The sequence below is a fragment of the Anopheles nili genome, chromosome 3, assembly GCF_943737925.1.
Source record: "Anopheles nili chromosome 3, idAnoNiliSN_F5_01, whole genome shotgun sequence".
NCBI lineage: Eukaryota > Metazoa > Arthropoda > Insecta > Diptera > Culicidae > Anopheles > Anopheles nili.
Genome location: NC_071292.1, coordinates 18120405 through 18147861, shown reverse-complemented (window position 1 = coordinate 18147861; position 27457 = coordinate 18120405). Strand labels below are relative to the sequence as shown.

At 51.0% G+C, this 27457-nt stretch overlaps 1 protein-coding gene across 1 annotated transcript; it reads left to right on the top strand.

Annotated features, from left to right (window-relative positions):
- Positions 1-7326: 7326 nt before the first annotated feature.
- LOC128727026 (facilitated trehalose transporter Tret1-like) lies at positions 7327-27027 on the top strand. The gene is made up of 5 exons (XM_053820885.1): positions 7327-7433; positions 23670-24033; positions 24105-24297; positions 25421-25571; positions 25659-27027. The coding sequence occupies exons 1-5, from the start codon at positions 7388-7390 to the stop codon at positions 26333-26335; spliced, it is 1431 nt and encodes a 476-aa protein (XP_053676860.1). The 5' UTR covers positions 7327-7387; the 3' UTR covers positions 26336-27027.
- Positions 27028-27457: the final 430 nt, after the last annotated feature.

Below are 27457 nucleotides of genomic sequence, written 5' to 3'. Positions count from 1 at the left end.
CCGATTGCACCGGAAATTGGCAACGCTAGGGCTGCTACCACCGCCAGATGCAACCTCTCACACTGTACTCACGGGGACAACAATGCGGAAGTAAATAAAAGCGAAATCCAATCAAACCCAATCAATGACGTGTTTGCCGTGGCTGACGAACAAACCGAAACACTTTGGGTCTTCCCCCCCGAAAGGCCGAACCGTTCTTATCACAAGCCATTGCGAGTAGGCCGTCCAGTCACGTTCCGCTGATTCGTTAATTATCGTTTTGATGGGCCCTTTTTTCACTGCTAACATCCTCGTTTGGGGGCGATTTTGTTTCATGCACCAAAAGCAACACCGTCAACGGCGATTCATTGTCGCTTAATGAGTACTTAATTCGTTAGAGCAAACATCGCGGCAGACACACGTGACTCGACTGCCGATTCGCAGGGCAGCAAAAAGCCAAACGAGGGTTGAGTTTGCTAAAGTGGCTGCTATGGTAATACCGTAAATTTAGCTTTAAGCCCGAGCCACAACCAGTAAGGAATTGGTTGTGCTTCTTTGTCGGTGAAGTTGCTGGAGAACATTTACAATAAAAAAATGGCTTTAATGTACTTCACTCGCTTGTTGCTAAAGAAAAAATGTAGTCACCATTTTATTGGTAAATATGACGATAAACGCGTATTGCCAACTCATCATAAACCGACAATCATTTTCTCCCCTTTTCCTTTTATCGGTTATGGAGACAACAGGCTATTGGCAACAACTTTAAGCACTTTAAACGATGATTTCTTAGCAAAACAACTTTGTAGATTACTATGTTTCCATTAGGGTGCAACATTGTCCAAAAGTCTGACGGTGCAATTCTATAAGCCCTTCATAACGAGATCCGGCACGATTCGGAAGTACAACTACCAAGAAAATCTACAACATTTCATCTACAATTTATCGTACGGCAACAGTTTGTAACGATAAATTCGAACCATTCGTTTTCAATAAGCGGTCCTCTCATTTGAATTACGGTGCGCTTTGCCACGAGCCAACTGGTCCGTGTGAAAGACCATCCGCCTCCATCGACCATGCCGCAGCTTTCGAAGAAGCTTTCGGCACCAAGAAACGAGCCAATATCGTTGATATCGGTAAACGATACGATTTCTGACCTTTCCTGTTTGCCAAGCTTGCCACCGTCAGCCCTAGCTTGTTAACTTACAAAAGCCCTTCGTTGGTTCGGCCAGCGTATTTGCCCTTGTGAAAGATAAATCCTCTGTCATAGCGTATCCTTTTCGCCCTTGTGCTCTGTCTTTTCATGATGCAAAGCAAACTAAAGCTGCACAAAAAGCAACCATATATCGGCTTGCAAGCAGACGAAAAGGAACAGGGCGTCGTAAAACAGTCAGCCTCGTGTTCCGCCGTACTTTCGCCCCCAAAAGCCAACAAACCTGCAAGTGAGTTGAAGTGCAGTTTGGATGGCGTTTCGTTGTTTCGAAACGTTCTGCAATGTCATCGCGCAAGTGTGTGCTTTCGGTTGTTTGCGAACCGTGTCAACGAACGTACGATCGGGGCGTCGAAAAACGAGGCCAACCGACGAACCGGCGATGCTGACGACCGCAAACGGGTCACTTTGGCGCATTTTCGTGGTCCTTACGGGGAGATGGGGGAGGCAGTGGATGGTGATCGGAACTGGGACGTAAGAAATGTAAAACCGTCTTTTTGCTGTAGTAGAACACACGCACCTCGCTACGCTCCGACGAGTGAGCTCCCAAACAAATCGCCGAGTGCCAATGGTAGTAAATGCGCAAGCTCCAATAAGCACTCAGTGAGTACCGATCTAAGGCGAACAGCTACTAGGGAAAAACAAATTTGTATAGCTTTTTTAAGCAATTTTGTAATTTATTTGATTCAAAATAAAACATCTAATGGAACGTTCATTCTACCAGTAAAACTCCCACCTTCGTTTATAACTAACCCCTACGAATAGTAAACCCTGCCTACCTACAGTCGAATACTCCCTTGGGGGAAAATTTTTGTTTTCCCTACCACAGTACCGTCACTCACGTTCTATTTTGCCCGTCGTCGACACTCACGCGCGAACTGTCAAAATCGTGACGGGAAAATACATCGTTTCGCAAGTGCCAGCAGCTAACAAAAACAAACCGTCGTCTTCCAAAGTGCAACCCAACCCATGGCCAGCTGGAAAGTGCGTGCAGTGTCGTCATCTTAAACCCCCCGGAAGTGTGAGGAATCTCAGATCTCGATCCCACGGCCATCGATGGCAGTGAGGGAAGACGCAGAATCTCCTCCGAATGGTGCACCGGGTGAGAACATCCAGTAGTACCAGTAGTATTCGAACGAATTGCTCCATCCACCTCGACGAAAGCGACAGGATGTGACTTAGGCCTGGCGTCTGCAAAGGTACGTTGGGATGGGGTTGGCAAATTCCCGTAGTGTTCCGCATTTTTGGCACACAGCCAGCCGCCGTTTCCAGACGCCATAAATAACACAGCACGACAGCAAAGTAGGCGCCCCAAAGGCGACTGTGACTTAGCTCGCCATCCAGACGGTGAGAGAAGTAGAACCACAGCAACCAAAAAAAAAAAAAAGAAGGCCCCTCCAGAAGAAACGTTTATTATTATTATCTTCTTTATCACGCGCATTAACCGGCGCGACACATTCGCGAAATTTTATTGACCGCGTTCGGCCCAGCAAGCGATTGAGCGAATTGGTGGTTGGCAGTTGCAGCAAAACCCCTGGCCAACGGGTCGAGTTAAAAAGTTGCAGTTCTCTGCGACACCCGCCGGAATGGTTCTTTGATTGGGCACCATTCGCTGACATTAGGTCATCCGCAAAGGAAGGAGGGGAGGCTACTGCAAGTGCATTCTATTTTCGCCGTCTTCGCGGCAAACCGCAGCAGCTCAAATACACCCGAGTTAGGTCCATCGGAACACACCCTGTTTGGTGTGTTGCGAGGTGCCAGAAGCGCGCGTTGGTGAAGCTTTTTCTTTTTTGCTCTCGTTCAACGTCATCATCCACCACCCACTGGCTGCAGACGGGTGCAACCCCGTCTGCGTGTGTGTGTGTGTGTGATTGTGCATCGATCATGGAAATCAGCCGATGTTGGGCCCCGTCCTTTGGTGCAACCATCGCCCGAATCTCGCGTGTCGGTTTCTAACGATATTCTAATTGCCGGTGATTGGATTGATAAGCCACAAATTGTGCCTCCAGACGGACGCGGTTGGACCCGGTTGGCCGCAAATTCAAATCGCAGCCACGTCGACCAAATCATCTAAGGAAGAGCACACAGATGGGTCTCGATTTCAATTGAATTTTGTTGTGCAATTCTAACTCTCCTTTCCGCGTCGATTTTCAACCCCTAAAGAGTGTTGTTTTTTTTACGGTGAAAAACAGCTCGAAATGATCTAGTTACCATCGTTCACAGGGTGACAGTTGCCCTTTAATGAATGCCGGTAAAGCACGTGGACATGCCCGGATAGGCTCGTTAGGCGCACGATTGAGTCACCTAATTAACGGGCCTGAACGCGGGCCTTTCCGGCCTCATTAAAATTGTCCCTGATCGTCCCGAAGGTGCCCCGAGCAAGGATCAAATAATGAACCGCCAGCCCATAGCCCCATAGTGGGATGCGTTTTTGGTTACCCTGCGCCGTTGCATAATGATGCCGCGAGGAACGAATCCCACCAGAGCGGCTAATTAGATCAATGAACCATTATTCATTCACCGCTTTTATCAGCTCATTATTTCCGTTCTGCGGACCGCGATTGATCAGCGATTCGTTGGGCGTTTTGAAACCAAATTTTTTTTTCTCTCTCTCTCTCTTTCCCATTCTCGGTGCCCTCGAATGCTGTTAAACCACGCACGTCTTATCGGCGGGAGGCGAATTGAAAACAAACCGATACTCGGGAGCACTGATTGCAGTGCGCAACATGAAATTGCTTGCGAGTTGTGGCTTGGGTTTGGGATTTTCATGCGGTTGGCTGTTGATGTTTACGCCGGGGTTTTGTGCATAAACAAGCGAGCGACAATCAGATGTTGAATGAAAAACAACACACCACTGATTGGAACAAAATAAGGCTTACTTCCCGCTTTAAACGAGTGTTTTAACTTCAAAGAATACGCGGTACGTTTGATTCTAACAAATCTTCTAATAATGGTAGCTTCCGTTAATGACATTTCTGTGCTAATAGCGCAATGAAACAGTATGATGATTTCGTAATAGACATCACACTGCCTGTTTAACGTAATTTACAAAAAAAAATCATTACCGCTTTTGAAAATTAGTCACCATTTTCAATTCGTACGTAATTGAATTAAATAGTCATTAATATTTTGACAGCTTTATTAGCAGCTTAAGTTTGGTTGATTCGAATATTCGTTTTATTTTATTGATTTCAATTATTCATTCGTGAAAAATTACATGTATTTGTTCAATTATTCTAAATACACGCATTTGACTAATTTGAAAGCCTACATTAAAATCTGTTAGAACATTAGCTCCTTCACATCATTTCACAGGCTCCTTTGTTCGCACATTTCCAAAAAAGCTCCATTTTCGACATGTTGGGTTTATCACAACACAGGGTGACCCATTCACCACCCCCAGCACAACCCCACTCATTCGCACAAAGGGATGCCTCGACCATCTTGGCCTCGACCTCCCGATAGGGCATCCCGAAAAAAAAAATAAAAACCAGCACCCTAACGGCCCACGAGGCCACGCTAAATTCAATTCTCCATCGCATCTGGGTCGGCAAACCCTTCCTACGGAACGAAAGGGAAAGTGCTGTGGACACCCCGCCCGGGGCCCTATCATTCACCCCCCCCCCCTCCCCCGCACTCCTGTTGCTCTAGTGTGAAGTCCCTTATGCGTGTTGTTTTCTTCCTCCAGATGGACCGGTGACGTCACAGCTCAGCAGGCGGCCCTGGGTGGCTCCCAAAACCCCCCAACTCCCCCCCATTCACTTTTCTACGCACACGCAGCAGTCGGAGCGAGCGAGCAAGGAGGGGAGGGCAACCCCCTTTGTGTAACCCACCCCCTAAAGCAAAGCAAAAAAAAACCACCCCACTCGGTCTAGTAACAACCCCTTGCTGGGGTGCGAGTGCCCCCACTAGTGTGCGCCGACCGCGTGCCGGTTCTCTCGCGATTTCAAACGCACGCACGCTCTCTCGCTCTCTCTCGTCCGCTCTCGCGTATCCAAAACGCGCGTACACGAACCCCTAGCCGGTTCCAGCGCGTGAGCGCAATTGTACGAAGGCGTATGATGCGCGCGTGCGCCCAACCGCGCCGCACACACGCTTGGAGAACGCAACCAAGCTGCGCTTTAGCTGCGCGGGTTCAGTCCGCGAGTGATAGAGACACGGTGCGGATATATCGCGCCGTTCGCCGGTTGTTTTTTGTTGCGTCGCGGGTGATTTTTGTGTGCGTTTTTTCTTTCATTCTTTCTTCGCGCGTTTCTACGCCAAGCCCGTTTATACGTGCAAGGAGGCTGTGGCCGCGTGCTCGAACGGCGTACGTGTGCAACTGTGTGCCGTGTGACGTGCGTAGTGCTTAAGGCGCGTCTCGGCAAAAGGTCGATCGCAAAATCGCAACCCAACCGCCATGTGGACGCAACGATCGAGTTGCTCAGCGTGAGAGAGGCAGCGCGAGAGAAGGCATTAGCGAATCTGTGGCCGGAGACGGCGGTTAGCGGGCGGCGGGTGGCAGTAACCATCCAAAAGCATCCCCTCTAATTCACGCACTGACAAACCCCACCCCCTGTGCTCCCTGGTGGAGTGCAACTCAACCCTTTCCACCCTGTGTGGGGAGCAAAAGAAAAGAGAAAACTCAGAGCCTTCAACAGAGAGCGGGCAGTGGGAGATCGAGAGAGCGAGGGATGATGTGAGAGAGAGAGAGAGAGAGCCACACACACACACACACCGAGGGTTGAGTTGTTGTTTTACGATCGTAATTTTGTTGCTCGACGGTGGATTTACAACAAAAAAGCAACCCCTCCCCAGACACGTTGCATTCAGCACGCCACAGGAGCCTGACACTCGTTCTAGCTGGCGGGCAGCTGAGGTGGGGTAAGGTGAGAGAAAGAGGAAAAAAAAACGTAAACAAAAACCAACAACCCCCACCGCACACACACGCACACACAAGCGTACACGTGCCGGTGCGAGGAAGATGAAGACGAACGAGACGCACGCTAAAAAGGCACACATCATCTCCATCATCCAAACCGCCGGCAGCAGCAGCAGCACGAGGCGCAAGATTATCAGCAACAACAGCAACAACAGCAACATCAACATCAACATCAGCAGCAGCAGCCGTATCACGACAGCGGCACCGATCACCGGCAGGTCGCAAGGGGCACTAAGAACATAAGCGACCCAGCTAGCTAGCGAGGCAGCAGACATTGGGCAGACTACAACTGTCGCTGCACGGGCGCGCTCGATCGCAGTCGGTATTCGTCCTCCGTGGTGACGGCCACGCGCTCGCGCTCGATCGCGGAACACATACCCCGGCACACATACACACGCACGCACACAACGGCGGGTTTTCCATTCGCGCACAACGATCGCGTACTCGACCAGGGCGACTAATCCGCCAAAAGAAGGACGGCGGATTGCGTGTTTTGTGCAAAGCTGCAAGTTTTCCACAAGCTGCTGCAAGCAAAGCCCCCAAAACCAGCACCGAACTAGAACGGTTGTGAGTGAAAGCGAAAGTGCGTGCATCGAGAACGGTGATCCTGAATGCGTGTGCGAAACCGCGCTGGGCAGCCGAAGCGATCGTGTGCGGTGGCTTCTTGGGGTGGGTTAGGTTGCATAATTGCGTGCGCTTTTTTTTCCCCGACTGTCCAAAAAGCAATAACGCAAAACAGCAACACACACACGCGCACACGCGCGAACGCGTCCTGAAAGTGAAAAGCGGGCCACAGAATCGAACCGCGGGTGCATCTGCGTGCAACGTACGGGGCGTCAAAAATAGCGCGCCTAGTGAGGTTCCGTTTTTTTTTGTTTTGTTTTGTGGGTTTTTGGTTTTCGTACCGCCAAATAAGACCGCCAACCGATCGACCGTTGTTAGTGTGCGCACCGTCGTGCGGTGGTAGTGAAAGTGAATTTTCTGAACGCGAACCATCCGCACTAGTGGCTGTCCTGGTTGCGAGGTTGAGTGATAATATAGTGAGGGAAAATTTGCCCAACCCTTAAGCGGGTAGGAAAAACTGCACATTTTTTCCCCGGCCGCTTTGGTTTGTTTTTGTTTGAAAACCCAGTGAAGCTCCCTGGTGGGGGCGCATGTAGTGTTCGGTGGAATCACGTGCAGTTGGAATTGAGAAACAGCAACCTGTGGGCGGGAAGGTGAGACGTACACCTGGTTGGTGAATTTTCCACAAACAAACCCGATCTGACGGCAGCACGAAAATGGTCGCGAAGGGCGTCCGGAACCAGTACCTGGCAACGTACTGCGGTAAGTACGCGATTATTGCAGTTGTTTTGGTGTGAATTATTGGAAGATTAATTTCGTGTGTGCGTATTTTTCAACCCTCACGTTATATTACGCGTACGAAAACGCACCCCCATCCCCAAAAGGGCTCGTCTATCCTCTTACAGCTGTTGAAAATGGTCCAATTTGAGGTCACATTGGAACGGTCGTGTTTTTCCTACCTCTATCTCGCTCTCGCTCGCTCTCTCGCTCTCTCTGAGTACCTTTTTTTCTGTGCCACGGAAAACATAAAAGCGTTTCCCGTGCGGCTTCCATCCCGTGCGGTGTCTACCAAACGAACGAACGGAGCTAAATAATTTCATTTATCTCGCCCGCGCACCATATCTCTCTCTCTTTCTAGCACACTGCCCAACGCACGCAGAATGCGTACGCGTGCTCGCATGCTGGTGTGTTCCACTAATGTTCTAGATTGGAACCACTTTCGGTTTTCACTCGCACTTTCGTTCGATCGCACGAGTTTTTCGCCTCTCGTTCGCACGCACGCAACGGCAAACCGGTGACCGAAACGAAATAGGGTCGCCTAGCGACGGCACACACAAAAACCCTGGGGCGTGGAGAACCACGCCAGCGGGCTATCGATCGATTGATCGCTCGATCGGTTCGCGATCAAGCGCTCGTGGCCGTCGCCAGAACACTCCCGCCACGCTCGCTTGACTCACCCCCCAGGGGCCATCATTTGTCATCATCCCGAGTGGCACACGCGTGTACGCACGCAGAAAATTGGTGCCACTGCCCACGTATGATGATTCGAATCATTTTACTTCATTTAAGCGCTTTCCTCGCAACCGTTCCCGCACAAACGATCCCAAAGTGGCCGTTAATTGTGACCGCGGTGCGTAGATGACGATGACGATGACGATGATGATGATGATGATGGCGACGACCCAATGGTCAAATCGACGTCTCATCTTTCTCAAGCAACCTTTTGGGAGCTGCCAAACCACCCAGCGGGGTGGAATGCACCTTGATTAGGGGCTCGCATTTTGCGGAGACCGGTCTCGGGTGGTTTTAACTCGAGCCAGAAGTGGCGACACGAAATCGAAACAGGTTCCGCACTAAAGAAGACCCCTGCCTGCCGGATGAATAAATCGCCACGAAACCACCCTTGCGTGGGCCTTCGACTGCATTCGTCCTTTACGAGCGGAACGCTTAGAACGACCAGGCATCCTTGTCCGTAAGGCCGATCGATCGATCGATCACGCACACATGAGCTTATTTTTTTTTCTAAAGCTACTTCTTTTTTTGCTTCTTCTCAAACCTCGATCCACGATCGGTGATCGGTGATCTTGTTCGGCAGGTTGGTTTTGTGGTTCGACATTTGCTCTTCGCTTGGTCGATTAATTATGCCGCCTGTTTTATCCCTGTTGTTTGCGTCAACCTGACCGGTTGATTAAGAGCATTTAGCTCGATTGTCGTTCTTTGGTGTGTTTGGTGGTTGTTTTTTATTTTCTTCTTGCCTCGGATTATTAAAATTATGGCTTTTAACGGGCTGCAGAGAGAAATCTAATACCCCCCATCGCCAAGGCTCGAACGTTTGCGATTCTTCGTACCGATGGCACTGGCACGGGGGCAAGCCGTTGCACTTCCGATTCCCTTGAAGCGCGGTGTCGGTTTACAAGGGCAGCTTGAAGTGGGTTGTACAAAAGAAAAATAAATAGCACCATACACACACACGCCGATCGCTGTGTCTTCATTCTCAAAGTATAGGTCGTTTTTTTGTTTTGCACGGAGAAAAAAAAATGAACTATGGATGGAATAAAATAACACACACGCTCGGGTCGTATTGGGTCCCAAAATCACATCGAACCACCACCGGTTCGGTTTTGGCTGCGTCACAAGGGATCGCGGGCAGAATCAAACCGGGGTCGGAGGGTGCATTTGCAGCGATCGAATGCATTAATGCAACCGCTTCCAGGAAGCGCACAAAAGCCCACGCGAGCCCTGCAATGGGTGCGTAATTGCGCCACTGGCGCTTCGAATAACGCACTCTTGTTGCTTTTTTTTCTCTCTCTCTCTTTTCTTCCTTCCACTCTTTGTTTGCTTCGGCCGTTTCGTTCTCCTCCGTGCGTTTTCGGGACGAAGGTGACCGCCACAACCCGCCCCCCCGCCGGACGCGAACTCCCGAACGGATGGTATCAATTTTCTGTCATATCACCAAATGCACTTGCGTGCAGGGTTTGGTTGGTGCAGCTGGTGCACCACCGCCCGAGTAGCACCCGAATGCACCCTGTACTTTGGATAATGTGCATTGGGGGCCCTTTTTTTTCGCTGCTGCTGCTGCTGCTGCTGCTTCATTTTGCAACGATTCCCAAATGATGATTCAAGGAAGCAAACGAACGCGCTCGGCACATCATGCACACACACCATTTTTTTTTTGTTTTGCCTTAAACGCCTCAGGCCAGGTGGGCCAGGTGCACTTGAGGGGCGTAAAAAATTTGGGCGTAAATTTGGAAAGCATTTTTTGGGGTCCCACTTCCAGCCCTCGCTTGCCTGGGAGGCTCCCTTGAGTGGACCCTTGCGTTGTTGAATGCATGTGCGTCATTTTTTCGGCTGGAATGTAAACAAATTGTAAACCGACTTGCGATCACGTAACAAGCGAACCACAGCACCTTACCCGCAAGGAACCGTTGGTTGTGTTTGGTCGGGGCAAAAATAAAAAAAAAAGCAAAACGGACTATGCACAAAAAAAAAGCGAATTAAACTGCGCTATAAAAATTGATCGGCTTGCGGTGTCGATTGCGATGCAAATGAATGTTTTCCTCCCGTAGGTAAGGAAGAAAGTGATGAAAAATCAGTTGGTGACCGAAGGGGCCAGAGAAAAGCGTTCTCCTCTCGCGCGTGGTAGAGAAAACGAAAGTACGCAACCCACGGTCCATGGGCTTCCGTCCCAGCGGAGGCCTAACCGGGAAGGAAGCCACCAAAGACAGAAGAAGAAGAAGCAAACAAACAAAAAGAAAAAGATAAAACACATCCAACCACCAAATATTATGCCGCCTCGGGGAAGGGTGCGAGCGTAATAAAAAAAAAAAGAAGCATTCATCATCGGGGAAGTGCGCGTGTGCGTGTACCGATCGAGCCAACCCCTAACCGAGCCGAGGGAAGACGCACGCAGGAAAACTAAGAAAGATGTTACCACCGCTGGGATAATTACCACCGATGTCCGCGCTGGGTGGGAGGACGAAGAACGGGGGCAGAAAGGAGGCGCACAGGTAGACACACATCAAATCATCAGCAGCAGCAGCAGCAGGAGAGGAAGAAGAAACGGTCAATAAATAACAGATAAATCCCCTAGAAATAGGCTAAATTGCCTTTGGGTCATGGCACGGTTGCGAGCGCTCGCACCTGGGTTTTGAAGGTCAGAAAGTGAAGGAAGCGAAATGGAAAGGAAACGCGCAAACGGGGGGGGTGGGGAGGGGTGTATGGGGTTGTGGGAGGGGTGGGGCGAAGGAAAAGGCGTCGAGAGCTACCCCTACGAACCCCGGTGCGGGACGGGGTGAACGGAGTGAGTGAAAAGGAAAAAAAAAAAAACGCAAAGAGCGATCGTGGAAAGCGTGGAACGATCATCCCCCCCATTCGACCCCTATCGTTTGGAAGATGGTGATCAGGGTGGGTGGGGGAAGGAAGGGAGAGCAAATAATAAACCGACGCACCGCGGGGAAGAAAACATATGCGAGAGAGAGAGAGAGAGAAGTTACGAAAAAAAAAGCCAAACAGCCCCCGGACGCGACTGACGAAAGCAAAAGCAAAACCAACGCCGCGTGACTCGCGGATAGCGACGAGGCTGAAGGGGGGGTGTGTGAAAGGGACGAGAAGGGGTTTGGGAAGGGATGGAAGGGGCATAAAAGTGATACTGCAGAATGAAGGAAGCAGCAGCGAATGGAAAAGAAGGAAATCAAAGAGCGTGTGCTCATGCATTGAACGCGTAAATGTGTAAGAGTTGGTCCTCCGAGCGGTGTGGAGTGTTGAATGGTGGTACGGGTGCAGGTGTGCCCTTCTCCGCACAGCTTCCGGCAGCCCCCCGAGGGCGAGAAGGAAATCGAAAGCTAGACCCCGAAGCCAAAGCGCGTGTGCGTGTGTGTGTGTTTGTCCATAGCGCCTGGAGGAAATGGAAGTCATCAGACAAACCGATCATCAGTCGATCAGCAATCGTCATCTATTGTTTTTCTTTTGTTAATGGGCGGGAGGGGAGAGAAACAAGACCCCCCCCCTTCCCCTTCCTCCCCAACCCCTCTCTCCTACCCCTCCACCGGGGAGGGGGGGGGGGGGTGAGCAGGAACCAGCAGCGGATGGGTTTAATTGTTTCGTTTAGCCCACGACGGAATTGCTTCCGTTGCCGCGTGCGCGGTGCCAATTTGTGAGTGTATGTGTGTGTGTGTGCGCACATCTCGAAGGTCTCGTTCTCGCGTGTTTCACAGCTCCATCTCCAACCTTTAAGGTGGGCTCGAACACTCGTGAGTAGAAGTTCGCAGGTGTCCGAAAAAAACAGGCTCGTTTGGAAATCCTGCAAGGGTCCCCAACAGGTCCAAGTGGTTATCCCTTGGACTAATCGCACTCCCCCCCCAGTGGTGGATCGGGAACCACTGGAAAGGGGAGCAGCGAGCCGTCGTTGGACACACGAATTTCGCCAACACCGGCAAACTCGTTTCTCTGCCGAGCCACAGCCAGCGACTCGAACAACCAGTTTTTCTCCAACTACTGCGGCCTCCAGCACACGGCGATGCGGGGGTGGTGCAGGAGAGGGGAGAGCGGGGGGGGGGGGGATCAAAATAAACAAACTTTGCACTTGCGGGGGTGGGGCGCGGTGAGACGTGTTTGGTGCCACGGAGGTGAGACGGAGCACTGGTTCGAAGCAGCCGATCAGACGATCGCGAGAGGCAACAAAATAAAACCGGTAATTTCGACATCCACACACACACACACACACGGTGGCGTGATTCGCCTCCACTCGATGTCTATAGATGTCGCCGGATTTTTAGTGGGGACGATAGAGTGTCTGCAGGCAGGACACCGATCCTCCTTCACCTGTCGCCAGCAGCTTACGATCGCCACCGGTAGAGGGCGCTCGAGCGAACGATCGACTCATTGCGACACGATCGCGGTCTAATGGCCGCGTGACATACCAAAAACCCCTCACGGGCCTTGTCCAAAGGTTCGTCAGTCCGCACTTCACCACCAGCTCCTTCCCCCTGGGGGGTCACCCCTCAAACGAGAGAGAGAGAGAGAGAGAGAGAAAGAGAGAGAGAGTGAAAGAGGGCGCAATTTGGAGCGCCCTTAAGACGTCCGCGAACCATTTTACCATACAATCGAGCGATCGAGCGATCGAGCGAAGAGAACTGATCTTGGAGTTTCTCTCCCTCTCCCCCTTCCCCCCCCCCCCTCCCCCCCAGGGTATCCAGTAGGTCCCGTTTTCCCGGCAAACTGCACTTTATTGGGTCAAAGTTAGTGGTCCGCGCGGTCCTGCTTTCGTCAGCTCGGTCTCTGCCCAGCTGGTAAGACGACATTTTGGAGCGCTCGTTTTGCGGGCTCCCGCGGGAAGGGCGCCCCAGGTGAGGTGAGGTGAGGTTGGGGTTTAAAGAGATTTGTGAAATCGCTCCCCGTTGCTATGGCAACGGCAGCACGGCCAAGCCTGGCCGAGTAGGCGAGCAGTTTTTCGCGCGATTTGCAAAAGCGAAAACCAAACTGTCTCCCCCCGCCTTCTTCTCGAGGGAACCCGTTTTTCCCGCGCGACCTACTATCGGCGCCTGCGCCAGGGGCTTCCTCCCACTCCTGCCGGTGGTGGTAGGAGAAGGTACTGCTTTCGGATTGCGCGACCCGAATTGCGCGAAACTTTTCCTTTTAGTGCGCGCAAGCAACCGAATGCGCTCACCCGTGCGTTCGTTTGTCGCGTGCGCGAGCTTTTCGTTCCCCGCTTTTTTTTTCGGTCAAGGGTTGCTAAGAACGCGGCCGCACGTTCGTTATGCTCGTTTGCTGGTGTGATGAAGGCTGCCAAGCTGCCAAAGCCACCGAACCAGTGGGGCGATTATTAACACATCAATTCCGGATCCGCGTCCGCGAATCGGGGTGGAATATCATTACACCCTTCTAGGCTCACGTAGGCAGCTCACTCACCAGCACCCAATTGGCAGCAAATCACCGCACCGCACCGGAGTCGTTATAAATTGTCCATAATATAGAAAACGAGAAAAAAAAAAGCTCACCGTACCGAACCGGCATATAAATCGGCAGCGTGGTGATTGCGTTTTAATACAAGGACCGTAAAAGAAGACGAAAGCTCATCGAAACCACCACCCCTGAAGGGGCCATCGATGCGCTCCATAAATTTCCATCCCTCTTGTGTCTTTCCACCCTGCATCCCGCCTTCCGCCTTGCCCGCGCGTCACCATGACCACTCGCGGGTTGTCTCATAAATATTCCCCTTTCGGTTTCGTTCGCGGTGGTGGTGCGCGAAAACTAAGCCCTCTTCCCATGGTCCCATGGTGAGGTGAAGAGGTTGGATAGCGGGTGGGACCAAAACGTGCAACCCTCCACCATCCCCTGGCTACCCTGGTCACCCTCGCGCAAAGGGGCACGTCCAAGCGCGCACGCAACCGCGTACGCAGCGTCCTTTCGCGTGGTGGCGTTTTGTGTGCGCGTGGGCTTTTTGTGCGTCTTCTTTTTCTACTTCAACCAGCCCAAGGGGGGAGGAGGGGGGGGAGTTTCTCGCCGCTGATTGGAAATTAAATCAGGCGTGCTGATTAAAATTCAAGTCTGCCAAAAAACGAAGACATACAAACATACACCCCAAAATGTGTGCGCGCCGGCGTTGCGCGGTTCCGGTCCGTGCTGGCGCTACGCGCGTTCGGTTTCCCTTCGCAAGCACGATCGTCCAAAAATGGCGGCCTGGTGGCGTGGTAGGTTTTTTGCGTTCGACGTGTCCCACCGTCCATCAGGATCCGGTTGAAGAAGATGCACCGCGCGGTAACGCATTGCAATTTATCGCGCGGGGGATGTCGTTTTCACGCAAACCCTCCAAAATGGTGAGCTGCCTGTCTTTCGGCGTACGTGATGGGTTTGAATGAAGCTTCACTTTTGTGGCCCGTTGTGGCGACGCAGCATGCTCACTAAATACGGACAAGATCATGGTGGATCGGTGATGCAATGTGAGCCCATCCCAGGCTGGTTGGGGCAAATTATCATTTTGCAGCCGCTGAATTTTAGCCCTGCAGCTAACCGAGTGCTGGATGAAATTTGTCTCACTGTTTGACGGCGTATTTTCGGCACAACAAAGGATCAGGTTTGGTTGATATTCCCTCAGGAGTGTGTGATCGGTAGGTGTTCAAAGGACCTCTTAGTTTTTGGGTTTACGATAGGGGACGCATTGCATTACAAGGCTGAAAAAAAAACCAATCAGACGTTGATTGATCTTGGCAGAGGTGGATGGCGAGTGAGCAACAAAAACAAGCTACGATTTCTTAACGATTGATAGCTTTTTTCGGCGTGGTTTAAAGTGTGTTAAGCTTTAATGCATCAGCAACCCTTTATACACGATCCCATACGGGTAATATTTCACATCACTGTGCGATGAATAATGGGCGAAATCAGCACATGATGGCTAATAAGAATTATTATAAGCTTCATCAACACCTGGAAGCCAATAAAGTTGTACCATAACTCTTAAAACATTGTAAATATTAACTTAGCAATATTAGAACAGTACGTTTTCTCAGAGAAAGACCATATCTTGTCAGAACAATCGCCAAATTATTCCAATGTTTCCATTTTCGTAACGTACCCTTTTGCATATTATTTGCTCCACAACGCGCACCGTTGCCCCAATCAATACCAGCCCCATTACGCTCATGAAATTATTAATTAAAACATAACCAACCCCAGGACAAACACCTCGTCGGCGCTTTTACTCGTTGGTAATTAAACCCCGGTGACCCGCCCGGTTACCAAGGTGACCACACTGGCCACAACAGGTCCCGGCATTTTGGCCCCAAAAATTGCCCCAATCGATTTTTTCGCCCCTTTCGAACGAGGTCGACAACGAACCCCAGACTGGCCAGGATCGCTGTCGAGATGCAAAGCAGCGGCAACGCTACCTGTGTGCGAGGACACAAAAAAAGGCGCTAATGAAAAATTCCCAAAAATTGCCTCTTCCAAACCTTCGCCGTGCAGTTTTGTTCAGCTCAAATGCCACCCCAGATGGTCTGCTCATTTGCAGGTCTTCTTCCGATCCTCTGCCAGTCTTTCCGCCCCATCGCAAGAGGGGGTGCAAATATTTACGCCGAAAACGAAACCACGGTGCGACGGCGTCGCGATTTGTCTTTATTTGGGCACGCGGTGCGGGACATGTGCGGTGTTTGGTGGCGTTTCACATCCGTCGGTCAAAAAAAAAATAAAGCGAGGAGTAGCCAGCCCAAGAGCCCCCCGTTGTGGCAGGGGCCGAAAAAAAAAGGGGATGAACGGATGGCGAAGAAGAAGAAGAAGAAGAAGAAACAAAAAAACAGCAACCCCTAACCATCGACCGGGCTCGGGTTCCGTATCAACCGGAACGACCGACCGAGGATGAAGTCGAGCTTCTTCTCGAACGCACGCAAAATTCGGCGCGCCGTAATTTCACCTTCACGTTGACCTTCGCGGCACCGGTCGGTGCGTACATTTCATTGAACCTGCGAAAATATGCGCCAGCGACGTGCCGCAAAACCGTGGCGCTTCCTCACCGTTCCCGGGCGGAGGCTCGTTTACAGGATAACAGGACAGCAAAGGGAAGACGCTCGCAATTCGGCAACACCGACACGCATTTATGAGGCTCGCTGCCAGGGCTGGACCCCTGCGGGCAAACGCAAGATTCGCGTGCAACCGCGAGTTGCAAAAGGCACTGAGAGAGGAGACGGACACAGAACGAATGAATATGAAAAAAAAACACTGGAAGATGTACAGGCAATAAAAAAACGGCACGCATACCCACACACACACACGCACACACTCGTGGACGGCGTAAAACAAAAGCAAGATCGCAACATAAAACAGCACAAAACCTCCCGCTTACGACCGCAAGGGGTGATCGCAGATAGGCAGGTTTTTTTTCTTTCTGACGAGCCTTAAATAAAGCCGCCAAAGTACCATTGCGCCTCGTTGACTCGCGATCGCGGATGCCAGCTGGGCGATGGCGGCACATTTTATAACTAATTATAACAATCATATCCCCAGCCTCAACCGGCCAGGGTACGAAACCCTGCAGCGGGTCGAGATCTGCGCCCCGAAGGAGTTTTGGTGTCGAAAATTGGTTATCATTACGCTTCCCACCAGCGGGTTGGACGATAATTTCAGGGCTCATTTTTGGACCTTTGGTCGGGCCCTCGAACCCGCCGGTAATCAATTAGCAGAACCCAAAACGACCCCACCTCGTTGCGAGTTGCGCCCAAATATGGCGAACTGCGGCGATCCTAAAATCAATCAGGTCCCTTTTTCGAGCGGTCGGTTGTGTTGCGCAAATGTTTGCAAATCGTTCCGCGGACGATCGTGGACGATCGTGCCCGGTTTTTTGGTGATGGTTGCGACGCAAATTATGCCCCAACAGTGCCTTGCTTGCGTGCATCCTTTCGCGCCCGGCGGGCAAACTGGGTAGTTCCTGGGAACGTTTCGTGGGAGCTGGCAGGAGTCGAACGTGGAGCGAAGTCGAAAAAAAAAAAGATTCACGAAACACTCGGCATGATCGTCAATTAGAGAAGCGATTTCGCCTTTCGAAGACGGTGGAAAAGTTTAGTTACTTTATTTTTGTTGTATGAGGTGGCTTCAACGTCCGATTCAACTTTGACGTCCAAGAGGTGCGGTTCATTTAAGTGCACAAAAAAAGCTCACGAGCTTTATGCAAATTTGCATTGACTTCGATTTGCGCCTGGTTTGATGCAAAGTTTGTAAAAACATGGGTGGAATTCGTGATCCCAACATAAACCACGGTAACTGTAATAGATTCGGCACTAAAACCTCACATTTTCCTCTTGTGTTTTCGGTTTTATGAGCCTGATTTTATTAGGTTTTGCAGTTTCTCCTCACCAACGTCTTGCATTCTAAATTTTTCACGACCATTAGATTAGGGAAAAAGAATTTACTAAAACCGAAGTTCCCTCTAGAAATGATCGTCTTCTATCACCTAACCGTTGACACTCTCCATCACTTTGTATGAACACGATCCAATCACCAATCGATGGTGCATTTTAAGCATAAATTATCTCCAAACCGATATCACAAATATTGCACGTCGTCTTCATGCACCTCTGCAGGGCTCGATCCGTCGAAACGATCGATGTCACCTCACGTTTGAACTCTTCACCACGGCTGGCGGAAACATCGACTGGAACTCCCCTCCAAAACGACACCGTTACTCAACAAAACGGCCAATATCGTGCCATCTTCGCTCGGGGCCAACACCGGATGGCCCATCACCCGCACGATGGTTGACCATCCGCCAACCCGCCGACTTTTCCACGCATAAATTCCGTCCCGCACTGTGACTGTGACATCCTCATTTGGAAGTCCGAATGCGTTCATCTCGCGCGGAGCGAACCGTGAAATTTGCATTTTCCGCCGGCTCTAACTGTACATGCGATCGGGTTTGCTCTTCGCGGGCAGCAACAAAAAAAAGCGAACCCACCAGCACGGGACCCTAGCCTAGACGTGGACAGCCCTTTCCCCAAACGGGCCCAAATCTACGGGGCCGGTTACGGTCTCCGGTGATATGCCGCGGGTTTTCCAGCCAAGCAATCGCACGACACGCGACAGGTTGCTAGGTAACGCAGACGCGAACCAACGGTAGGCCATGTAAAAAGAGGAGACAAAAAAAAAGCACTAGTAGAAACTCCCTTGAAACTCCGGCACCCAACTTTCCCAATGGAACAAAAGTGAAATTATTACTAAATTGCGCACGAGTCGCAGCGAAATGTGCCGCCGGTTTTGGACGTTGTCTCGTGGGCCATTTTGCGGCAACTTGGCGGCTCTCGATCGACGACGAAACGTGTAATCTTCGAGCTCAGCTTCACCTTCCGTGGGTGCCCGTAGTTGTGTGTTAGTAGCGGGGCAGTAGTAGTAAACCCACCCCAAGTGGGGGGTCGTTGTCGAAGCCTCTCTAGCCACTACGTCACCACACGACGAGTGGTGGACTGGTCGAGCGAATTATGAATAATGCCGAGTCTCGTGACCGCGTGATCTTGCGGTGGTTTCGATTTCTCTCTATCTTTCTCGCTTTGTGTCCCCCAGAGGGGGCTGCCATTTTCCGGTCCAGAAGAGGACAGCTCGAGGAAAGGGGTGGTAGAGGTTTCACCTTTGCGGAGCCACCATCAACTGCCCTCTAGGCCCGCTAGGTCCTGGAATGGTAGGATTTACATGTCCACTCGCATGCCAGCGCGGTATTGCCGAGATGTCTTACGTGTGGCCATTTTTTTTTTCTGCCTCCTGACTCTCTGTGTGTTGCTCTGTGACTTCTTCTTTCCGCACTTCTGCTTGTGGTGCCGAAGAAATCAGCAAATAGCGACAAGCGAGCGAAATGAAAAGAAAAAATGCCATCAAGTTTCCTTTTACGAACTCGCGAAGTTTTTACGCCTGTGCGCCTGCCTATTTTAGGTGCCGGACCGGTTAAGCCGTTGCCACCTTTAAAGCCCACCCATTCTGGTCACGTGTCGACTGCGATGGGGGGCTTTTTTTCTTCGTTGCTTTAGTCTTCCACTGTGGCTGCCTGAAGACTCACCCCGTTTATATAACTTTTTGACACCCTCTGGCAAGGACCTTTGCACCTTTGCTAGAAAACAGCTGGCAAAGAAAAATTGGGAAATTGACACTCTACTCGCCGGAATGGAAGGAAGCTGCCAGAAAGAGACAAAAAAACCAAATGGGCGTGCTGGGGGGTGCAACAATCAATGTGTTTACTGCCGTCAATCACCCTGCAATCGCGAACCCTGGCTGCCGGGAGCTAATCAAACATGCATTAATCCTCATCACACCATCACGATGACAGAGTCTCCTGCCAGAAGGAAGCCATCAACCATCGTAACTGGCCCAGACCCAGTGGGGTGGTCAAGTCGCAAGCCTCCACCAACATTGTAATGCGCCGTGGGGCTCATTCAAAGGTCCGAAAGGTGTTCAGCCCTCAGCGACACCCGGCTCCGGGGCTAGCAAAACGGGTGACTCATTAGCGAAACTAGGTCCAGCGGCCTTCGCTTCTCACCTCTGTCCGTGACATATTTTAATTATTTTTTTTCTTCTCTCTCTCTCTCTCTCTCTCTCTCTCGCCTGCTCTCACTTTTGCCCACCTCGTTCGATGGAGGCATTCCGTGCAGGTTTGCAGCTTGCCGGAGGCTGCCCGGATCGGAATCTCCCTCTCGTTTATCGTTTCACTTTCATCTTCCGTGGGTTTGCCGCGGGCGCACGTTCGCGCCACTTAGTTGCGTGGTGGGAAAAGAGCAAAAAAACACACATCACTTGACACTTGACAATTGTTCCCTTTAGCATATGTCCTCTTGCTGTCGCGCACAAACACACACACGCACAGTGGTTTTTTTTTGCTCTTTGTGGGTTTGATTGGTACAATCGATCGGCTTCAAACGCCTAACAATTGCCCCGCTTAGGGTGGCGTTTATTTCCCCAACAACTGGCGTCGTGTAGATAAACACGCGGCCGGGCTTCCAAACCTAGACGACTAGACCGATCCAAGCAGCCGGCGCATTCACGTTCAATTGGGCGACAAATGTGCCGGCCAACCTAAGCAGGCCGGGTTGACGAGGCGATCGTGCAAACAGCTGCTGCGCGAAAATGGTTGCGATCACCAAATTGGCCAAAACCGGTACGAACCGGGGTTGCTAGAGGGAGGTTCACACTTCTTGGTATTTTTTACCACGAGGACCTACCCTACCTACGCGGAGGTGTATGTTGCATTCCGTGCGAAATTTCTCGCGAACGCATGGCATACTGCGTGATCCATCGCCCGAAAAGGGGTGGCATTTTTGACACAAAGTACCCGTGGGGGTTGAGGCCTTGGAAAGGGGGTGGAAACGCAATCGAACGGCTTGTCAAACATTACTCGCGCGCAACACGCCTTTTCCTCTTCCACTTATGCTTGGTTTCGGATCTTTCTTTTTTTTCTTCGGTCTCGGTCTCGACTGCGTGTTATAATTATTGCTGATAAACCGAAATGTCGGCCAAATATTTCGAAGCTTTACTTTATTGCCGTTCACGTAGGGTGTTGCGGGCAAGAGCGAGAGAGAGAGAGAGACCGGGGGGGGTTTGTTTTTGCTGTTCAATATAGGCGGCAACAACCGACCAAAAGAAAAAAAAAAAGAGCAACCTTCCCTCCCCCGCAATGACGAATGTACTACCCCCCTCGAAAAAAAACCGGCTCACGATGGGGTGCTGTCTTTTGTTTGCGGTTCGTCACTTTTTTGGCGACCCAAAAGGCAGTCAAAAAAAAAAAGGGGGAGAAGGAAGAAAAACCCGCGCTGCAGAGAAGAAGAAAAACACACATCCGAAATACGGCCTCAGCACCGACTCAGCTCCCATTTCCCACCCACCCCGCTCCCCCCTGTTCGCTAGATCCAGGGTGGGGTTGTCGCCACCCTTTCGCCACCCGAAAAGCCACCCTGATCGAACGTTACCGATGGCCTAGTTCTGGCGAGCTCATCACTACAATCGCAAAGATAACGCGCCTTGTGGTGAACGTTGTTGGGTTGTTTGTTGATGGGTGGATAGGCGACAGGAGACCCCACGCATGAGTACCCAGCAGCGCGCGCGCACGCGAGAGAGAGAGAAGGCAAACGCAACAACCTTTAACAACCCTCTCGGGGTTGCAAACCCATCCCATTTGCCCAGCCTCGCCGGCCGCTGTTTGCTTACTCATTACTGCCGCGACTTTGTGGTTTGCAATTTTCCTTTTTAGACAGCGTCACGCTCGTTCATCGATTCCCGTGTCTACTATCGATGAACGCCATTGCCGTGTGCGTCTTCGCCTGCTCGTTGCCAGCGTGTCTCTCGCGGGATTTGGGGTGTTTTATTTTTTTTTATTTTTTGGTTATTTATCTCCAACCCCCGATCCTGGTGGGGGTCGTGCAATTTATGCTCCTTTTTATCGTTGCTGGCTCTCCGCGTCTCTCGCGGTTCTCGCGCGTTGCGCGAGTGCACTCACGAGTGCGTGAGTGCGTTGCGCAGAACCGACACGCGTTTGCGCAAATGCGCACGTTTTTGGCAACCGTCGCTTGCACACCAGCAACCAACAAAAGCAACCACACAAAAAAAAAGGGCCGCTGGCCCGTCGGGCAGGAATATAAATAATCGCTTTCGGGGTTACGACCGTACCGAGGCACTCCAGCCTCACCTGGCAGGCCGCCACCTGGAGACAACAACAGGTTTACCGATGCGTCCGATGATAAAGTGCAGTGCGCGCATTCCGTTGGAATGTCTCAATTGGTGAGTCAATCGCCGGAATGCCATTCGTCCCGAAGCCCTGCCCGGGGCCGGTGGGGCTGATCCTCGAGCGGTGCGGTCTGGGAAATTCCACCGTCTCGAGAGCTGTTTTTTTGGTGGGTAATGCCGGAGTTTGAGTGAATCAACAGGAGGCCATTGCCCTATTGCGGGGCCCTTTTTGTCACTTTTTTTTCCTTTGGATTGTTTGCGCACCACACCAGGCAGCGTTAGTGCGCGTGCAGTTTCGCAAAGACCCAGCCTCAGAAAGTTATCTGCCGGCTGGTTATGTGCTCGAGCACGAATATAAACTGACGCAGGCAAATGGGAGATTTAAGTGTTTAAAACCCGCGATATAAAGGTGTCATTTGGTGTGTTTGTAAATGCTCCCTTCAACCTCCATGTAAATGATCCATGCCCAAGAGCAACAACCCCCGCACGCTTTCGGCCTACTCCAGTGATCGGGGCGGGGCGCACTAGATTGATGCACGGCTTTTTTTTGCTTCTTCTCTCCACCGGCCATTATTTATAAACACCCATCCACAGGCTCGGTGGCCCGGTTACGCTATCGCACCACCTTAGCAACGTGCCAGCAGCATTACGGGGATTGTTTGCACTTTGATTAGCGGTGGGTACATTCGAGCAAACACTACTCCACGTTCGTTGTACACGTCGGCCGGCGCTTATTGCACACGGTTTCGTGTGTCTCAGGACACCCGCCGACGGGAGCCTGCACCGTTGCGTTTCTGGGACCTTCTTATCACGTTACGCCCAGATGACGGACCGTCCGTGGAAGAGAGTCCTCGCGTTGAATTTCCGGACCGTTTTGTTGTTGACTTTTACGAAATCGAGCGTACCGTTTTGCCGCCAGCGAGAATGGGAGAGAGAAAAAAGAAAAAAACCCGGACGAAAAGTGAAAACATCTCGCTCGGCGGTACTGCGCAGTACGGCCGCCGTGGCACGTTGCATTCAAGCGGATGCATTTAATTCGATTGCAAACCGCAGACGAACGAATGCAGCTGATTGAATCTGTGTCGCCAGTTGGCGTGGTTGGGCACAGCAAACTCAATTATGCTCGTTCTGCCGGCGATTTGGTCTGCGTACTGCGTCCTTTTGCTCATCTCAAAAGCCAGTAATCGGCCCGATTGGGTGTGAATGGAGCACCGTTCGTGATAACCCTTTGCAACGTCGGGGGGTCATCAATGGGGTGTGGATTATCTGGGACCTGTTCATTGCGCTTTATTGTGTCTGGGCATGCAAAATGAAGCTGTTGGCTCTTCATTCGCATTCATAGCACAACAGTTTGTAAGGCGAACGGATTTCTGTGGCCTCACAACGATCGATTCAAGTATCATCCGAGACGTGCAAGGGTTCTCTCTCTCTCTCTCTCTCACTCCGTCAATCCCTAATCGTGGGCTAAATTACGTCAGCCCGTGAGGCCGAGTGGCTGATAGTTGCGTCCGGAATGCGCCCGTACACCCGCATGAAGGTGAACCCTTGAAACGGTCCCTGGTACTCCCGTTTATTTTATTTTATTTTATTTTTTTGTGCTACCCCACTCTCAAGGGCAAAGTGATAGCGCGTTATCAATAGCCCGCTGGGGTTGTGCTCGAATGAGTGTGCGAGCCACCACTAAAATAGGGTACCATACACCACCCCATCACGGCAGCGACAGGTGGCCCTCGACGCGTCGTTCGAACTTTCGATTTGATGTCTCTTTATGCGCATCCCAGCCTAATCTGACTTCCAAATTGTCTGCTCTCATTACAGCGAATCTCGCCACACTCATCTACGGTCTGTCGATAGGATGGCTCTCGCCGAACCTGAACCTAATGGCGTCGGATGACACACCGCTGGTGACGGGGAAGGTCACTAATGAGGAATTGGGTACGATCGGGTCGATCGGTACCATTGGCTGCATGCTGGCTCCGCTAGTGTGCGGTTGGGTGGCGGAAATCGCTGGCCGAAAGTCCGCCTTGATGCTGATCGGTGTAACGCAGCTGATCAGCTGGGCTGTGATGCCGTTCGCTACCAATCTGACCGTCATCTACACGTCACGCATCTTCGGTGGGTTCGCCGGAGGTGGTACACTCTCCATCGTGCCATTGTTCGTGTCGGAGATATCGGAAGATAGGTAAGTGAGATTCGGGGAACCTTCAATTATCCACTGGGAATTAACAGGGCTGTTCTTAACCTTATCCTCAGAATACGTGGTACTCTCGGGACGATGCTTGCCATCTCGTGCAACTTCGGTATCCTGCTTGGGTTCATCATCTCGCACTACGTGAATTGTTGGGCGGTGACGTACATCGCTCTGTTGCTGTGCGTGGTCTACTCGCTGGGCTGCTTCTTCTTGCCAGAATCTCCACAGTATCTGTTCGTCAAGAAGAAGAAGGAGGTAAGTTCTTCCTAAACCGTACAGATCGCGGACGCTAAGGTGACATTCCGACGGGGGCTCTTTGGCTTAATCAAATGCAGGCCATTCATATTTGTGGTAGATAACAGCGAATGCCATAGGAGCAGTGAACAACAACAAGCGGCTTATGCAGAAGCTGCATCGCAAAACAACCCACAAACGGTCATGTGCGCCATTTCCGAAGGATGTTTTTGTGCTATCAGCTACATTTGGAACCTACTGGATGAATTTTAAATGATTTCCGCACAGAAGCAACAAATCATTCATTCATTTTTTGTTCTCACATGACAAGCGACAATTTGATTCATTCCCGTTTTACGTCGTGGTTTTAATGACCGGTTTTTTTTTTCAAACTAAATTCCTAAAAATACAATTAAAGCATTTTGCTGGGTCAATAGATTATCGTGGAATGGAAACGACAACCGATCGCACGTTTGTGTGAGGACATACACAAAAAAGCAAACGCAAAATCCCGACCACGCCACGAAACCGCTCGTTACGGCTTGCGAGTTACATGGCACATTTTTCCTTTCAAATTAATCAAACCAGCGAATGGACGTTGTGTAATCGGTTGTGTAATGAACAAAATAGAAGGGGGGTTACAAAAAAAAAGCACAAACGCAGAAATCTTCATCGTCGTCGTCGCGGAGATAATTCTGTGATTACTCCCGAGCGCACTGATAGGAATGATTTGGGCGGGTCTCATTAGAGAAATTCTCCGCGCTGATGCCACTGTCAGGTCGGAGGTTAACGACGTTCAGCTGCTTGAGCTCCCTTTTTTATGGATTAATTCAAAACCCACCACCAATGAACTGTCCCTTAGGGTAGGAATGCGCATCTAATTAATGTAGCTAACCGCATACTTACTAGAATACGTGACCTAAGATAATGCGCCCCACCCTAATATAGGTTAGTTGATTGTGCCCGTTGCTAACCAGGATGCTGATAGAGCGAAAACTTACCAGCCCTAAGTCGAACGCGCATTGCTCGGTTTTTTTTTCTACCACATTCCACATGCGATCAAAGTTCTGTTGTGAGGTCCGCTTGTTTTTTTTTTTATTAACAAAACTTCCCACTTTGCTTGATTCACCTCGCCCCAAAACAGAAAGCGATAAAGGCGCTGCGGTTCTACCGAGGCGAAGAAGCCGAAAGTGAAACATCACAGTTCACCGCCGAGGTGGCACGCTTCAAGGACATCCACACTACCGGCACGCCCAAAAAGAAGGACTCCAACCAGATCCACATCAAAGATTTCCGTAAGTCCGACCTAACCCACGTTTATCAGCACGATCACGATCAGGGTCAATGTATTTGATCATCTTCTACAAATTTTGCGCCTACAGTAACCCGATCCCGATGGAAGCCGATCCTGATCTGCGTGGTGGTGATCATGTTCCCCGCCGGTTCCGGTTCAATCCCGCTCATCACCTACACGGAGAAGATCTTCCAGGAGTCACACTCCAACCTCAAACCGGCGATATCCTCCATCGTGGTCGCGACCCTGCAGCTGATCGGTTCCTACATCTCCACGATGACGGTCGAAAAGGCGGGCCGGCGTGTTCTGCTCGTCGTCTCGACGCTCGGTTGCGCGGTTTGCACCATCACGATGGGCACGTACACGTTCCTGCAGGATATGCAGGTCCCGGTCGACTGCTTCCGGTGGGTCCCGGTCGCCAGCATGTCCGCGCTAGTCTTCATCAATGCCATCGGCATCGGTATCGTGCCATTCATCATCATGACCGAGATCCTCGATCCGAAGATCCGCGGTTCGGTGGTCACGTTCTGTCTGCTGGAGTTTTCCGGCGTCGCGTACCTAGTCGTCAAGTACTTCCCAATCGCGACCGAGAAGCTCGGGATGTACTCGTGCATGTGGTTCTTCTCCTGCTGCTGCGTCGCGTCCGCCACCTTCGTGCTCACCTGCATGCCGGAGACGAAGGGCAAGAGCTTCGAGCAGATCTCGGAATCTCTGAACGGGGGCAAGAAGGCGCACAACAAGGATGTCGCCCCGACGCCCGTCTGACACACGGCCGTTGGTCGTTCGCCGTTGCGAGACGGCGGTGAGCTAGGTGTGTTTGAAAGGAACGATTAGGGACCTTTTATTATTTTTTTTTTGTTTGTTTTCGTTATGTTTTACCCCTACTAGCTGCCATCTGGCGTGGGAGCATCTTGAATTGTATTATACACCTCTTTTTCATGACATACCACATACCCTCTATACCGCATATATATACATATATCCGACCCGCTGGTGGTCCCGTACGCTACACATTACACACGCATTACCCTTGGCGGAAGAAGGCGTAGAACGCGTCCTAGACGTCCTAGACGAGAGCGCGAAACTTTAGAATCAAACAGCAAACAAAAATACGATATACGGTAGAATTACGCGAGAACGAGCGGAGTCCGTGGTAGACGACGTGCTAGTTGGAGAGCATTTAGGAAGCGCACAACGGAACCGACACAGCTCCTGCCGGCAAATGTTCGGCATAAAGGGAGGAAAAAAAAAAAAGCAAAACCGGGTGCATCCGGGAATTGTGGCATGTCCACACGAGCCCATTTGGTCCTTACGGGGGATCGGAAAGGGCCGGTAGGGCAGCATTTTTTTTGCAAAACAAAAAATAAAGAAACAACCTTTGTACTAAGCTTTAATACAGAATATTTGTTAACCGCGCGGTGTCACCACGAGCGAAAAATAAAGTTATACACCAATATGCTAAATAAGGGTGCTCAGATCGCGTGGGCTGGTTTTGCCGGATCCGAAACAATGCATCGTATCGGTGGGAGCGTGATAAGGGTAAGTTAAATAGGTCTACGAGTGCGTTTAAACATCAGTCGTGCACTTGGAATATCACAAACAGGTAGAAAACAGGATGTCCCAGCAGAGCGAGTGCAATGAGTTGTTGAAATTAAATTCATCCCATCTTATCTTCACGGACCTTAGCAAAGCAAATGAAAGCTGCAATGCATTCACCTAAAGCGTGCCTGTAATTCTGCAACAAACACTGCTAAATCGCCACACGCCGGTACGGACGTGCTTCGGGAAGACATTGTAAAGCCATAAAGCAAGCGCAACGCAAGCGCGGGCAAAATGTTTGCATATTTGCACTTCCGTACTCTCGCGGGATTGCTTCTCGATTTTCAG

What these genes read in the sequence shown, in the direction of transcription:
- LOC128727026 (XM_053820885.1), top strand. Translation starts at nt 7,388, where the DNA reads ATGGTCGCGAAGGGCGTCCGGAACCAGTACCTGGCAACGTACTGCG. An exon ending in TCGGAGATATCGGAAGATAG is followed by an intron (nt 24,034 to 24,104) that starts GTAAGTGAGATT and finishes CCTTATCCTCAG; the next exon opens with AATACGTGGTACTCTCGGGA. An exon ending in TCGTCAAGAAGAAGAAGGAG is followed by an intron (nt 24,298 to 25,420) that starts GTAAGTTCTTCC and finishes GCCCCAAAACAG; the next exon opens with AAAGCGATAAAGGCGCTGCG.